The sequence below is a fragment of the Capricornis sumatraensis genome, chromosome X (genome assembly GCF_032405125.1).
Source record: "Capricornis sumatraensis isolate serow.1 chromosome X, serow.2, whole genome shotgun sequence".
NCBI classification, from domain to species: Eukaryota; Metazoa; Chordata; class Mammalia; order Artiodactyla; family Bovidae; genus Capricornis; species Capricornis sumatraensis.
Window position 1 is genome coordinate 102741401 of NC_091092.1, and position 17461 is coordinate 102758861.

General features: G+C 36.1%; 1 protein-coding gene across 4 annotated transcripts in view; it reads right to left on the bottom strand.

The window, feature by feature from the left end:
- The window catches only part of USP9X (ubiquitin specific peptidase 9 X-linked), an 83342-nt gene that overhangs the window by 12609 nt on the left and 53272 nt on the right, over positions 1-17461 (bottom strand). For all 4 annotated transcript variants that reach the window (XM_068962842.1, XM_068962840.1, XM_068962841.1 and 1 more), the window contains exons 26-36: positions 15839-15947; positions 15467-15613; positions 14754-14900; positions 13622-13844; positions 11065-11285; positions 8674-8864; positions 5881-6054; positions 3374-3515; positions 1439-2192; positions 955-1078; positions 228-453 (exon numbers count right to left, since the gene is read on the bottom strand). In XM_068962842.1, the coding sequence (XP_068818943.1) occupies positions 228-453; positions 955-1078; positions 1439-2192; positions 3374-3515; positions 5881-6054; positions 8674-8864; positions 11065-11285; positions 13622-13844; positions 14754-14900; positions 15467-15613; positions 15839-15947 (2458 nt within the window). The remainder of the gene's footprint in view (positions 1-227; positions 454-954; positions 1079-1438; positions 2193-3373; positions 3516-5880; positions 6055-8673; positions 8865-11064; positions 11286-13621; positions 13845-14753; positions 14901-15466; positions 15614-15838; positions 15948-17461) is intronic.

Consider the following 17461-nt stretch of genomic DNA (forward strand, 5'->3'; position numbering starts at 1 on the left):
GAAAATTCTGTTAAGTTTTACAGAGCCAATAGTCACTAGTCACTGCTGGGAAGTACTTTTTAATGGAACTCATAGACACTGAGGCATCAGATCACATGGTTATTACATGCTCATGCATATCTGTTAGGTAAACATCTCAAACAGATGCACATATGTGTGGCTTCAGCTTCCAGGAAACAGAATTCATGTGTAAGCATTTAATCATTAGAAGTAAACTGGGCAATTACCTGACTAGAAGGTCCTGGAGATGCAAAAGGCGAAGGACATGGCCCATCTTGCAAGGAAAAATGTGCAATAAAAACTATCAGTTTTGCAAATGCACCTCTTACTTCTGCACTGGGGCACTCCAGAAGGTATTCAGAGAAGCGATTTGAAACATTAAAAAGGACATTATGAGCAAACCAAAATCGCACATTCTTGCTGTGACGAAGGAGAATACATAATGCATCATACCTAAGACAAAACAAACAAAATCCTAGGTTCAATGACAAAAATGATAACCCCCATTCCCTTAACATCTTACTATTAGAATAGTTAAGTAAATATTGTTAAATCAAGGTATGATATAAGTGGTCTCTAAACTTCCACAATTAGAAACAAATTCATTTTAAGTTTTTACCTTTTTAACCTATGGCTGAATGTAATCTAGGGAAGCTAAAATGTAATAATTTTGTGATTAGATAACCTTTAAGTATCATCCTGTAATGTTTTGTACACAGAAGTCAAAGATATGATACACTATAACAGAAGCCGGCTCCTGAGTAATAAAGGGCCACATTTAATCTCAGGAATTACTTAAATATGATTTCTTTTCACTACTGCTACCAAGATTTTTTAAATTCTGCATTCCCAATCTGAAACAAGATTATTAGGGCTTAGAAAAAACAAAGCAGTATATTAAAGAACCAAACTAAATGCCAGTAATAATAGGAATGAAAATCCAAAACAATGTACCAATCACTGGCGGAGCCACGGACTATTTTCTTGGTGTGAAATCCTGTGGTAAAGAGGAACCTAGCGGCAAGCTGAATACTAATCATTGTGATTTCTTCGGCTTCAGGCAACAGGTGATCTTGCCCTATGAATAAAGTGCAGATTAAAAAAGTCAAATTTGTATGCCCAAGCCCTGTTTTCATACAAATCTGCATTACCTACAATTTTCCAAGCCCCAACTATGTTAAAGCCCCTCTGAGGCTACTTATGAAATAATTCTGTTCATTAAAGCACACTTCAACTAATGCTTGAGTAAATAAAAACAAATTGTTTTAACAAACAAAAGCTCCTCTGTCTCTAAATACCCAAATAATATATACTGCTCAAAGGTAATAGTCATCTGAAACAGGACTTGAAAACAATCAGAAAGAAAGAAAACAAGCATGTTGATGCCTGCTAAGAAATCCTGCAAGAAGAGCTATGCTTTGAAATTCTTGATGCTTACCTGGAGGAGGATTTAAGTAAACACCATTGCATGTAAGCAGTTTTTTCATAAACTGAAAATATTCCATACTGTATTGCATTCGGTTATGCATGAATTGCACGTTCTGTTTCCGTACACTTCTCTCAATGGCTGATGGCATAATAATCTGATGGGGTCTTGCGGTGATAGCAAGCTCTGATATGTATCTTATCAATTCATCGCCCTGGTCAATTGTGTCCAATCGTTCATAAAAAAGTATATAAGCATTCCACCACCTTTTCTGGCGCCTGTATGACATGCGCTTCATCATGTGATCGAATACTTCTCCCATGTACTCTCCACCGAAACACTGGTTTTTCATTTCTTCATCGTCATCCATTTTACATTCAGTTACGTCTCCATCATCAAATTTATACCAACGGTTTCTCTCACCATCTCCTCCATTCCTTTGAATGATATAAGAATAGTAATGTCCTCCGCTTGCTTGACCGCTGTGTACAAGCACCCCCACAAGCCTGTATTTCGTGCTTCCTGCTGCCTCATTGTCGGACTGCTCATTCTGTTGTATCAGCTGACTCTCTGGGTTTACATTATCTCCTTCCAGCTTGGCAACACCTGCGACTGTGTAAGGTTCCATGTCCAGCTCACGAGGAAATTCAAAATAATCATTAAACTTGATTGCACATTCTCTTTCCCAATCATAGTCGAATCGTTTTAGTTGGATAGCAAGAACAGGAGGCAATTTTTTAATAAGCAAACGCTTTACAGTATCAACCTAAAATGAACAGAACAAATTACTAGATGTTCTCTTATAATCCACTGCAAAAAAACACATCAAACTTTAAAACTATTATTAAATTCTCAACATTAATCTGAAAATTTAAGTGTAAACATAACGTGACAGTGAACATAATCAGAGCAACTCTGTCAGTTTATAGTTTTAATGTTAACTAAAACAAGTAACACAGAAGTACTCTGATGCCACTTTCTACAAACTGCAAAAATTAGTGATTTACTCACTGCCTGATTTCTATGTTGGCAGTATTATCTAACCATTATTACCTGTTTGATATTTATTATTATTTTAATGAAGGTGTAGTTTGCTGTGAGCCAACTACAGAAATATAGTAATAGCAGCTACTATTTATTGGGCAGTTAGGTGCCAAATTATATGCTAAGTGCTGCCCCAGTAGTAACATGTATAATCCTCACAACCCTCTCAAGCAGGTACTACTGAACCTGAAGCATGAGAATGAGGAGCAGTTGAGAGATTTAAGTAACCTGCCTCAAGTCTTAGAGCTGTGAGTGGCGGGGGTATGACTTTACAGGTCATCTCAACCTTTAGATTTTAAAACCTCTCCAAGTGGTATGTAAAGTCAAAATAATACAGGTGACTTAGAGGTAAGAGGACTTGGGAGCCCAGAAAGATACTATTAAATGCCCATAGACAAAAACCAATACCAGGTGAGTCAAAAAAATTTGATCAAAGTGGCTTAAAAAAAACAGGTGGTAGAAGAAATCTTATGTGGCTAAATAAAGCAATCAATAGTTTGGTTTCAGCGAACTTCTCGGTCTTGGCTAGTAACTCTGGATGTGAGAGGAGCAATGTTTCCCTCTATGAGTTCTGTAGCTTTGCGGAGCTCAAGCAGTCTGGTCAGATATGGATGAAAGGTGCCTGCGTAAGGCAGACAAAACATTGTGGTATTAAGCTATTGCGACCTCTAAAGTGATTCACTCTTATCTTTACCTGTTTTCCCTAGCCCTTTCTGGCACTAGCTTCTCTTTACCTGACAAACCTTTTAAGTCCGTTATCTTAACTACCTCTCTGCTACCACTGTTAACAAAGCAGGGCAGGGAATAAAGAGGGCAAATTTTGAGAACAAACGAAAACAATTATTCTTCCAAACCCATTATATGTAACCATCATTATTTTAAACAAAACTGGGCAATCCATACCTTTTTATTGCATTTTTCACAATGATAAGCATTTGCACCTTCTAATAAATCTCCTTTGACATATTGTTCCAAAGAATCAAGAAGATTTTGGTGATTTCTAATGTCTACATTCAAAGTCGTAAAAGATTCTTCACACTCGTATCTAAAGATATTATTTAAGAAATGATCAAAGAGAATTTATTCCTTAATTTTCTAAACATCTTACTTAGTTATGGGTTCAATGTAAACTACTTTTGCAATATTTATAATAGAACACAAAACCCATTAAGTTAAAAAATGTACTCATAAATGACAGTTACCATTTACGGGCCATTTATCCTCTGCTAGGCACTACATTAGATTGTTTACACACTATACATAACAGGTTCTTTGTCTTCACAGCAAATATTTTCTATCACCATCTCCACATCAGAGACGAGGGAAGTGGGGTTCAGAATGTGAAGATTACCAGGAGAAATGGTGTTTTGAAGCTAGATCTGTCTGGCTTCACAGTTCCATCTCTATATAGTCTACCATGCTCCTTCTGTCATCATCTGTTTAGATTATAATGAGCTAAATTTCTAAATGTTTCTCCTCTTCTATAATGGAAACATTACTAAAGCACAAGTTGAACATACAAATGAACATGGGCTAAGCAATCTGAATAGGAGCCAGAATCCCACCTTTGGGCAATATTCTTTCTACCAAAGGAATTTTCAGATTTGTGAAGAGACATACTCATAAATTTAGAACATGGGATGTGAGAATTTCACTCTCAACCATTAAATTAATTCACTGAACAAATATATGCCGTGCCTACCATGTATAAAGCACTGTGGGATAGTTTAAGATGGTCCCTCATATTAAGGGCTTTTCAACTTAGTGAAAAAGGCATTTGTAAGTGACATGAATGGAATATGAAGTATTAGGCAAATTGTTATGATAACTAGGGAACAGCCCATAGTTGAGAAAAAAGAAGTCCAATTTTATGATTTCAGGTAAAAAACTGGTCATCTGAAAAATGAGAAGTCAGCAAAGTTTTTCTGTATGTAAAAGGCCAGAGAGCAAGTATTACCAGTTTTTCCGGACCATGAGGTCTCTATAGCAACAACTCTGTTGTTACAGTGAGAGCAGTCAGACAGTTGGTAAAGCAGTGGGTATGTGCCAATAAAACTTTACAAAAACAGATGTAGGGCTGGACTTGACCTACAGTCCATAGTTTGTTAACTGTTATTCTAGATAAATACCCTAAAATAGACTGTCACAGGACTCTCCTTTATGTAACCTTCTAGCATGGAACAGGACTAGTTTAGTTGTGGAGTAGGTATTTGAACTTCAGGAATTTTACTTAAGATTATATGTTCTCTGGACATTTTCACTTAGCAAAGAAAACCCGTCATTTCCCAATAATTTTGAAAACTGGCTACAAGAAACCAAGAATAACTGACCAAAAGAGATAGCCAGAAAAAATTTTTTTAATCAGTATAAAAACAAGAGGTTAAAACGACAATTTTATGGTCCACCTAATAATGCACGAGGTCTTTCAAAAGAAGCAAAAGTTGTCCAGTCTGTGTAAACGATTTTATGGCCTCATTCAGAATGAATAGCCTAACATTTATATATAATATTACCACTCCCTCAATCATTTCCAAAATGAAATGATTCTAAAATGGTTCAAAAATGAAGCACCCCACCACTAACCACACACACACACACAACCTATGACTATACATAATGCTCTTTTGTTGCTGCTGTTCACCTGCTAAGTCGTGTCCTTGTAGAAAATACTACCTTACTGTGATATTTTGGTGAGAAGGGACTTCAACAACTAACATTAATTAATTGATGACATACAAGAGAAGTTCCAAAGTAAAACTTCCATAAAGTAGTCATAAATGTGTATCTATCAGTAGTAAACTTTAATAGTTATTTTAACTATTTTCAATAAGAGTTCTTAATCAACTTCCCTTTTAAGAAAAAAAAAAAACCCAAACAAATTTGTTTATAGTTATTTTTTTGCTATAAATGCTTTGTGTGGGAAACATACCTTAAAGACAATGACAGTGATCAACGCTATTTTTAAAAAGTCAGCATTTCATTTGTATAGGAAATAGTGCCCCACACTTGTCATCTTCTAAACTTATTTACAATATTATTAACTATTTTAAGATAAAGGAAAAATTCATTAGTAATACGTGTATATGCAAAATGCCATGTATTTTCTTAGGCATGATCATCCATAAGGACATATAAGAGTATAACTAGTAAGAGCTTAGGTGGAGTTAAAGGAACCAAGTATTATTTGACAAAAACAAACAAACAGATCCACAAAGGTCATGTAACTTTTCTGTTGTTAAACTTCATTGTAATAAAATGAGAAAACAAACAACCTCCCCCAACAGTAAGGTATGCACAATATATAATCCATCCCATCTCTGGTATTTAGTAAGTGGTAGCATACTTCACTTTTTTACATATTTAATAATAAACACTACAATATACATATAAAGTATGCAATTAGTACTCACCTATGTGGGCAGCCTTGGCAAATCTTCTGATCCGCAAAGGAACCTCCTAAGACTTTACTTAGCATAGCTGGATGTCCTAAGGCTTTCAAAGCTTCATCTAAACTATCCACCAATGAATTAAAAAATTCTAAAGCATCATGTTGTTCACGAAGATTAACAGGCTCACCCCAAAGCCTAAGAAATGAATGGAGTAAAATGTGTAATGTGAGACACTCCCAGAACAATAAATACAATATATTTTTCAGGAAAAAAGCAATACAACCAAAATAACACATATAAACTGAGATTTTATTCCTCAATTACATGAGGAAGTACGAAAAAAAACGGATGCTCTTTATATATTGATTGTTGTGGAGGAGAAAGTAAGATTCACAGGAAAAGTGGTACTTTACTAGGAAAGAAATACCACAAAACTACAAAGGAAAACTCCATGGTGATGTTACTATATGCTTCTCATTGCACTGCATTCAGAGGTATTTCTTCTTGCCAACAAAGTTTAACATGAATCTAATCATGGGTAAATAATCACATAAATCAATAAAGCACCATAAAAGTCAAGACAAATTAGGGAGATTAGAGATGACTGAAGAGCTAATAACCAAATTCTTGTGATTCCTTCTAGGATACCAGTCTGAAATTGGGAAAAAAAAAAATTACAAAGACTATTTTGGGGAAGTTGGAATATATACTGATGACATTACTGAATACTAATTTCATGCATGTGATAATTGTATTAAATATTATGTAGGAAAATGTCCTTATTCTTAGAGGATACATTTTGAGGCATATGAGGGGGATCAAGAGTAATATCTGCAACTGTCCTCTAGTTTAGAAAAAATAAACGAAAACCGAAACTCAAGTATACCCATAAGCAAATATGGCAAAATGTTAACAAATGGCAAATCTGGCCGAAGAATATGCATCATAAAGGTGATTCCTATACTACTTTACCTTTTCTCCTGGTGTGAAATTTTTCAACATAAAAAATTAAGGGTGTGAAATGTGGTTAACTCACCCACATGTACTTAAGAGTACATCACAGGTCTAAAGTGTAGATAATCCAAAAGTGCTAGTCTGGACAAACTGAGAGCTCCACTAACATAGGGAACAATTAACTGAGAAGCCAAAAAAAGCAAATATATTACAAGAAGAGTGATCATTATAACCTAATTACAAATTTTAAGACAAAAGTTCAAGAAGTTTAAGAGCAATAATCTGAAGAGAAAGAACGGAAATACTAAAAGCCTTATGGCAGAGATGGGACAAGCTAGAGAAAGAAAGAAAACTTGAATAGTCAGAGGAAGGTGAGAGTGCTGCCAGGTGATGGGACTGAAAGAGTGAAAGCAGAGCTGGGAAAGAGGAGGGTGTGTGCAAGCCAGTAAGTGTGGATTAAATAGGGGGCCTAGTTTCTAAGGAGTAGTATTTAAGGGAATTCCCTGCTGGTCCAGTGGTTAGGACCCCATGCTTTCACTGACAAGGGTCTGGGTTCAATACCTGGTTGGGGAACTAAGATCCTACAAGCCGTCTGGTACAGCAAAAAAAAAAAAAAAAAAAAAGAGTACTATTTAGAAACGAAAACACTATTACAAAGGATTATGGTGTTTTCATACACAGTTGTATAATACTACAGTATTTTAGTACAGTGCATGACACAAGAGGTAATAAAAAAAAAGGTGAAATAAATGAAGCCAGAGAAATAAGATCAAGACATAACTGAACAACAACAAATTCCACCCCCCACCCCGGTATTTATCACACCTTTCCTATAAAATTGTATATTAGACTAGCCAAAAAGTTGCTATGGGGATGTTTCCTTTACAGATCTACTCTGGCTATTAAATGAAAGAATGATAAAACTAGGATGTGACCATTTTGTAGTACTGATGAAATGTTGCATTTAGGCAATGATAATCAATGGGTGTTATCCTAAGAGGCAGACAGACATTATATACTTCTCCTCACTGAGCTTACTGTTATCACCTATGAGGTAGGCCTTGTCTATCCACTCCAAAACAAGAAAAAAATAACAGCAGAACCTGATCGAGCCTCTAGCTCTCTCTACCTGTTTATATGACATGTAGGGAACTGAGGAAAACAACGCACCACAGGGATCTCAATAAAATCCAAATGGGACAATGTACGGAGTTAACTACTTGTTTTTTTAATCCCCAACAAATAACTACAAGGGTGAAAAAAGAAGAGACTACAGACACATATCAACACCTGCAGCATCTGGACTTCATTTGGGTCATGATTTCAAAAAAGTTAATAGTAAAAAAACCAATTAGGTCACTGGGTAAAATCAAACATTGACAAGGATATTAAGGAATTTTTAAAGACATGATAATAGTATCATGGTCATGTTAAAAAAGACATTAGAGATACACACTGAAATATTTCTGGGTGAAATTATGCATCTGCTTCTAAAAAGAAGTAGATGGGAATGTAGATTAAACGGCAATGAGTTGACAATTATTGAAGTTGAGTGATGAATACATAAGGGTTCATACTCTTCTCCCTACGTATGTAAATATTATAAGCTTTCAAAATAAAAAATCGCTAACATCTTAAGAGACTAAAGAATGCTGCCTCTTACCAAGACATTTTCTACTTCCTTTGGGGATAAGGAGAAAACAAACCTAACTATAAAATATTAAGTTAGACTATTACTACTAATTAACTATTAAACATAAAAGTGCTTTCCAGTATAGGTTTTAGAAGTTTAACGTTAGTGTCATGAGACGGTCATAAAGGTTTAAGCAATATCTCAATTACCAGCCATCCATAATTTACCTGAACTGTTTCCAAAATCCTCTGGGCACATAGTACTGTAGTCGAGAAGCAGCTAAATGACCAAAGATGACCTGAAGGTGTCTCAAAACACCAATATTGTACTCTTTTCTGTCTTCTGTTTTACTTAATGCTGGTTTGTCTTCAAATTGTTGAGGGTATCCAAATACATCATCTCTGGGATCAACATTGCTCTGGAAAGCAAAACATTATCACTAGTGAGCTAACTGAACTTCAAAGTATAGTAAAAATTATGTTGAGACAAATGCTGAATGATTAGTGAACAAATCATTTGTATTTCTATTTATTTCCAAAGCACTTAATGTTCAAGTCATATATTTTAATTTACAGTATCAGTGTTTATCCCCACCCATTTCACATAAGAGTTGTCATAGGGAATAACTATGTGTTGCAGAGGTAGGTGATAGAGCAAAGGACAGTGAAGTAACTAACTTAGGCTGTACTGGACACAAATGCAGGCTTTGCTACTTATAAGGCTAAGTGACTTTGAGCAATTAAGTGCCTCATGTGTAAATGGGTGAACATACTCTTCATGTAGCTATTGTGAGGAGGATATGAGATAATGTATGTAAATTGCTTAGACTTGTAAACATTCAATACAATGTACATGTTAAGAGAGTAGTACTCTTCAACAAATGGTGCTGGAAAAACTAGATATCCATATGCCAAGGAATGAAGTTGGACTCTCCCCTAATACTACACACAAAGGGTTATTCAATATGGATCAAAGATTTGAATGTAAGAGCTAAAACTACGAAACTCTTAAAACATAGAGCAAAAACTTCAAGACATAAGATTTGACAATGATTTACTGGATATGATACCAAAAGTACATGCCATGAAAGAACAGAGACATATTGGACCTCAGAAAAATGAAAGCGCTCTATGCAAAGAAACTGGAATCCTAGGACACTGTTGGTGGAAAATGTAAAATGGTGTAGCCACTGTAGAAAACAGTTCCTGAAGAAAAATAAAACTATCAAATGATCCAGCAATTCCATGCCTGGGTTCAACAACCAAAGAACTGCAAGAAAGATCTCAAAAGAGATATCTGTATACCCATGTTCAGAGCAGCATTATTTGCCAAAAGGTGGAAGCAGGGACTTCCCTGGTGATCCAGTAGTTAAGATACCAAGCTCCCAATGCAGGGGGCACAGGTTCCATCCCTGGTTGGGGGACTAAGATCCTACAAGCCGAGTGGCAAAAAAAAAAAAAAAGAAAAAAGTAGAAACAACACAAGTGCCCATTGATGAATAAATGGACAAACAAAATGTGGTACATACATTCAAAGGAATATTATTCAGCCTTTGAAAGAAAGGAAATTCTGAAACATGCTATGAAATGGGTATTACATTAAGTCAAACAAACCAGTCACAGAAAAATAAACATGGTACGAATCTACTTTGATGAGGTACCTAGAATGGTCAAATTCATAGAGATGGAAAGACAATGCTGGCTGTGGAACTGGTGTGAGACCTAGATGTAGAAATAGACAATGGCCAGTCCCTGCTCAAGAGAAACTTAGTTTAGTGAAAGAAAAAAAGCACACAGGTGAAAAAAGCAAACCTGGGGAAGAGTTGAGCCAAGTGTATGTTTCAGAAGCCCTCCCTGTAAATGATTCAGCTACTCAGAGCAAAGAGTTTGGTGACTGAAGAGATGGAATGAGTAAAGAACCATTTAAGATATTTGCTACAAACAGCACGCTCTAGCTTCTCTTCTCGGCTCTCACCAACACCATGAATGGGAAAAGGTCAAATAAAAACAAGGAGATACAGGGTGAACACAAACATGACCACAGTCTCTTCTTTAAAGAACTATGCCATAGTTAGGTCAACTCTGATCCACCACTATCTAATTTATTCACAGCTTTATTTCTGCATTGGATACTTGGCAGGAGCCTAAATTTTGTCACAGGTAGAAAGAAGCTTATTTCCTAAGTAAAACAAGTTATGATCTGGGAGAAGGGCAAAAGTAATCAAAAAGTAAGCATAGGTAATGAAACTGGCATAGTATATAACAGCATAAGTGGAGATACATAATTAAAATATCAAACAGGAAAGTAAAACTGTAATTAAACTATTATTAAAGATGAAGGTTTTTATCATCATACAAACTCTAAATTAAACCAAACCTCCAAAAGTGAGTACATTAACTGTTGCTTTAAAAATATTAACTATCATAAAAATCAGCTGTAGCTGAAAGTCTCATAGGCAGTGAGCACTATGTCGAGGTAGCGGTCTACACTGGGAGGTTCTAGCTTTACTTTCAAATATATGCCAACAGGTCCAACGAAAGTACCTCTCTAAGAGAGAACAACAGTTATTTGGAATCAGAACTTCGAACACAGAAGACAAAATGCTAAATAAAATTTACCTCATTGTCCTGCTTCTCATCCCCAGATAAATCATCGTCTACATCACTACCTGTGCCTTCAATTGCAAGAATACCATTCCTAATGGACGGAATCATGTAGAGCTGCTGAATCACAGAGTTCATGTAACAAGTAGCACCAGCGTTTTTCAGCCCCACAAATCCTTTTGGTGGGCGGGGTCCAACAGGCGGTAGATATTCCCACTCAGTAAGTGCTTCACAAGCTGAGAGAAGACAAGAGATTCTTGTAGTGTGAATTCAAATATTTTGCCCACTTTATACTTTATCCAGTTGATAAATTAACATCACCAACAATTCCACCATTGTTACGGTGACCTGAAGCGGTGCTCTAAGCATACATTTCAGTCTCAACAAACCTAAGATGTATGGCCACAGGTACCTCTGTATACATTCTTGCCCCAGGGTCTGTGAACCCGAGTTTTATCTGAGGTTGCTTCTATGGCAGTCTCAGTAGTCCCATAAGATGGCACAAGGCTATTTTCTACATTTACTTTTAACTTTATTATAGTTTAGTCATTATGAACTTTAACTTTTTCTACTTTTGTATGTTTTTTTAAAGTGCCTTCAAACTCATTCTGGCATGAAGTATTATATAAAATATATAAATATATTATAGCTTACTCAGTTTTAAATAATCCTAAGATATTACCTGGGTTGATAGCCAGGTTCTGATACCTAACAACTCTTTTATCTTCAGCTAAGCCTCTGTTTCCTTCCTAAGTAGTGTTGTAATAAGAGTAACATTTGCCTTGCCTATAACTACAATGTTATTTTGAGGAGCAAAGGAGACAGTGGATTTGAGTTCTGTGAGAACTGTACATCAATGAACATCTCCTACTACCTAGTATAAACCTGAAAACAATGCAAATATCATCACTGCCTATAAGACCAGTTTAAGAAATTATAGTACACTGAACTGAAAGATATATAGCTAATAAGTGGATTCAGGTAAATATCTATGTGTTGATAGGAAATAGTCAGATATGTTAAGGGGAGAACAAAACACTGTGCACTGTATCACAATGTGTGGTTAAAAACTAAACAAACAGAGCAAGATTTTGCGTGCGGATTCTGCACACAGAGATGCTGGGAGGACAGACGGGCTGAAGACGATGGTTACAGCTGTTAAAGGGGACTCCGGGCCTGGAATGGGCAGGGAACAGTTTGCAGAATATACCGTTCTTTGGTACTTGAAATTTTTACCGTGCAAATGTACTACATAAAAACAAGTGGGCTTTCTCTTTCTGCCATGTTGGAACCTGTGGAGGAGTGCTGTGAACAGGACTTCTAAAACAAACAGGTCTGGAAGGCTATGGTCCAAGGCTCCACTTTTGGTGGCTATAAGCAGGGTCCTGTGAAACCAGAGGGAGCACTTGGTTCCTCTTCTGAAAACTGGAAGTGTTTATGCCCAAGATGAAACCGAAATTTGGGCAAGAGATGTGCTCACGTGTACAAAGCAAAGAACAGTGACTCCTGGCGCTAAACTGAACAAAACTGCAAGAATCTGGGGAAAAGATAACTTGTGTCTATGGAAACAGTGGCTTGGTTCCTGTGGAATTCTGCTGTATCTCTTGAGGGTTTAAACTTATTGAAAACTAAAGTGTGGAATTGTTAAAAAAAAAAACAAAAAGAAAACAAAAACCCCCATCCTACTGTATATAGATTTTGATAGGATAACTATCTGATCTTTTAAGCAGTTTAATCAGAATCTCCTAAAATATTATTAAAAACATCCTGATATTCTAAAATATAACATATCACAAAATAATTTGAGATGTTCTTGAAGACTGCCTATAATCAATTATATTCTTAAGCTTTGGTTTTCTTCTAAAACAGAACAGCCTCCATTGTGGTTTGCTTTCTTATGTCTGTTGTGTCAGTCATTTTTATATCGCCCTCATCCCCTGAGTTTCAGTTCTGTATCAGTGAGATCTGGAGTCTACAGTCTGTTCCATGGGCTTCATGTGAGCATTAACTGAGGATCAAGGGCACTAGAATGTTATCTTCTCACATCCTAGTCTTTAAAACCAGATTTCTCAGAATTCATTTGAAAATAACATTGAAGAGCTTTTAAGTAAGGGCCTGAAAGGTTTTTCAATACATGTAATTTGAATTTTTACATTGTTCAACTCTGAAATCTATTGACTATTTATTCCCTCCTGGAAAAGGAAATGGCAACCCACTTCAGTATTCTTGCCTGGAAAAGCCCGTGGATACAGGAGCCTGGCAGGCTACAGTCCATGGGGTCACAAAAGTCAGACATGACTTAGCGACTAAACCACCATTTATTACTCAAGTTTGGATTTTAGTCCAGATTTGACTCAAATCAAATTTTGTTGCTAAATAATTGTACCACTCACAGGAAGACATTTTACAAACATCTGAAAACTTTCCTACATTAAGACGCACTTGTAATGGTGTTAAACTAGTTGCTAAAAGAAAGGAAAACACTGAGTTGAAGATATTTACTAAAAGGAAAAGAATTTGAACACATTAGAGAATTATCTGTCATCAGAACTTCGTATTTTAAAATACTTACTAGTTATTGCTGTCCCAATGTAGTACATTTCAGTCAAAGAATCTACTATCTGTTTGAGGTTCCTCACACAGCCAACAGCTAATGCTACAAGTAACTCAAAGCCTGCATTAATGGTAGCTGGTGAACCACAGACTGGAATAGCCTGTTCGGCTGGCAGTTCTCCATTTCTCATATACTGCAGGTAAACATTGGACGCAGGGAAGATGAAATCATCAATTAATTCCTACAAAGTTGAAAAAAGATTATGTATTAGCAGTGGTATGTATTTATATAAAAAATATAGTTATTTTTGTGTGCATGTGTTTCTTAAAGAAATCTCTTGGCAGGAAATATTGTTAAATTACTAGTCAGAACACAAGATCTCATTACATTTCTGCTAACTTACCTGGATTTTCTAATAAAAAGATTCCTACTTCAAAACACTTTCCTACAATTAACAAACAAATCTAATTTGTCAGGTTAAAAACTATGTTAAGTATCAAGAACAAGCTGACTGTACCACTTACAATCCACATTAAGTAAATTTACTCTCTTAATCACATGTATACCAAAACTCATTTTGAATTAGAAGAAAATGTCCTAAAGTGGTACTTTTGTTTCCTTGCATTACCACGTATGTGAAAAAGCTCATTACAGAAATATGCACAGTATTGGGACTTTCCTGGTGGTCCAGTGGCTAAGACTCCACACTCCAAATGCTGGGGGCCAGGTTTTGATCCTTGGTCAGGGCACTAGACCCCACACACTGCCACTAAATACCCTGCACGCCACAGCTAAGACCCAGTGCAGCCAAATAAATAAATACTAAAAAAAAGAAAGAAATATGCACAGCCTTACATAACAGAGATCTGTCTCATTTTACATAGTCTGATGAAGTGGAAAGTTCAGAGTTTCTAAATAGAAAAATTAAATAGTGCTTACTTACACAGTACTGAAATTTTATTTATGTAAAAAATTTAGAAGCAATATTTAAAACACTACTGTAACCTCTATATTTTTTAAAAGTAGAAAAGAGAATAGGACAAGATAATACACCAAAGACTAATGATACCATAAATTAACCAGACAGATTTGCTAATAAACATTCAGAAGGTTATGATATTCAGCCTAGGACCAAGATGACATAACTTACCTTAATGAGATTAGCACCTCCTTTTTCACAACCAATATGATACTTTTTCTCAGGGGTTTGAAAAGCCAGTAATTCTTTTGTTACCCCAAGATGACCTTCCAAGATCGTCTCTTCAATACCAGTTTCACCTGTTCTCTTAACATCATCCTGCCAAAGAAAAATATCAAATGCCTAAATTATGAAAGGGTGGTAAAGAGGGAAAGAGAAGTCAGAACGAGAGAGAGCTGGACAGAGACAATTCCCTCAAGCCTTTCTATTCTAAGCAATTTTTCTCCTCTCCAGAACTTTCATAAGTAGGCTTCCCAAACCAGGAAGAAATGTTAATTTCAAGAAATGTTAATCGGAAGGCTATTAGCTACCAATCTCTTTAGAAATAAATTCTTCTACAACTAAGTATCAGATGTTAATAAAGTTATATTAAGTGCTGACCTATCACTGATTTTTTGATAAAAACATTTCAAAAGATGAAAATTTGCAAATGGGCCTAAGATTCTAAAATGGAAGAAGCTGCATATCAGTGTTTTGAGTCTTATGTAAAACAAAGCATTTGACAAAACTAGTTATGCATTCATTCAGTGAATCATGAGTTAGGGATATCCAACAACACAGAGTACATTCTTTGGTTCTTTAAATCAAATTGCTCAAAGACTATAAACTAAGAATAAAACATTCTATTTATTGAGACGATAAACACAGTATTAAATGCAACTTACCCTGATTCTCTTAAGCCAATCAATTTCGTTATTGAGAAGAACTTCTGCGTTGGGTATGTTAATATTACTATTGTAGGCATAATTAAGAAGGTGCCTTAAAAGAGTAAAGTAGTCGCCTGAATGTTTAGCTCTCTCTCTGGCTGTGCTCTGAAACAATAAAGTTGAATAATATTAATTTACAAGTCCATCCTCAGAATCCACTTTTAAAAAACCCAGAGTTAACTAGAGTAGATGACTAAGACAGTATGGGCAATTACTAATATTTAGTAAATAAATATAGACTGCTCTAACTTTAATATAAGCCATAAATTCTTGACTGTTCCTTGTGTAAGAATGAATCACAATGATAAGCATATTTTTAAAATGTCTCACCCCCAAAACGGTGAAGAGCAGAGTAATGAAGAAAAGTAGAGGCCTGTGTCCCATGCAACATCTGGTGCACATTAAAAAGAACTGCTCCTGTGCCACCTGGCGAACAGTTCTGAAATAAAAATTTTTCACATTCAATATATCATCTTCATGAAAAAAAAGGGAAAAAAAACTTCCAACACTGTCTCTTGGGATTGGGGAACGGTGTTAAGGGGTTGGTAAATTCAAAGTAAAAATACAAGAATATGTAACACCCCTTTAAGCAGCAACATTTCATAGATGAACTTAGGCTCTGTGTCAAGAACTAAAATGTCAAAATGTCACCAAGGGAGTTTGAGGGATACCCTCTCACACCCTCTTTCTTGGAACAGGCTGGAAATGTTCCTCTAGATACAAGAGTTGTATGGTAAGCCTTATGCATCTTCTGGGCATGCCACAGAATTTTTATCTCAAAGCATATTACTCAGATCAGCAGCATCTGAGAACTTGCTCTGTGGTTTCTCAGGTCCCAGCAACCCATGTTTTAATAAACCCTTTGGGTGATTCCAACGTGTGCTGAAGACTGAGGACAACTATATTACACAATGTTCTATGATTACGCACGGGAAAAACTTCTCTGGTCCCAGTACTGGGAGTTTTACCTAAGCATCATGGATCTCTTAAAAAATATGTATCCTATATAGCTATCACTAGAATAAACGCTTCAAGAGGGCAAAGACATCATTCATTTAGTTTACTTCTGTGCCTCCAGAATGAAGAATCATGTCTGGCATGTATCAAGTGCTAAGAACTAGTTACCAGATGTATAAGTACTGTTGGTTTACAAGATGGAGGTCTGTCTCCATTAGACAGTAAGCTATTTCAAGGGCAGGGCTTTGCTTCATTGTTACATGAGTTCCTGGTACCTAAAGCAACTTCTGACATATGGAAGATGCTCAAAAAGTATCTCCTGACAAAACATTTGTGCATTTCAGACATTACCAACTACATTTTGTGAATAAGTATGTTTCTGTCAATGTGCTAGCTGATAGACAGCTTAGAACCAATTTTTAAATTCAATATAAGAAGCTGAAAGTGTACATTCTGTGTACTAACCTCCCTCCTGGATATTTTTTGGGTTTCTGAACCCGTACATGGTCCTATAAACCAGAGGGACCTTTAGAAGCTTTGTCGGTTGAGTCTTGTGAAACTCAAATAAATCAATACCAAGAGTACTTAGTTTTGGGGGTAGAGGGTCTGTAACTTTTACAAAGATAAGTGTCATTCATACTGTCCCAGTTTATTTATTTATCTTTTTTGAAGTTAGGTATGCAGCCCAAAGAGCATGAGGATCTATAAAGAGTTGATGCTTGCCAGTTCCTAATGAACACTCCCTCACACATACAGACTTCTGATTATTTCTCACTTCTACTATTGCTGTACTTCCAGACTCTCTATCTTTTATTCGGACTAATGAAGTAGTCCAAGTGCATTTCCTGCCACTCTATAACTTATTCTCAATAAAGCAACCAGAATAAACTTAAATGTTAACCCAGGGCACATCATTCCTTTGCTCAAAACCCTCCACTAGGGGCCTTCCCTCACGGTCCAGGGGTTAAGACTCTGTGCTCCCAATGAAGGGGGCAC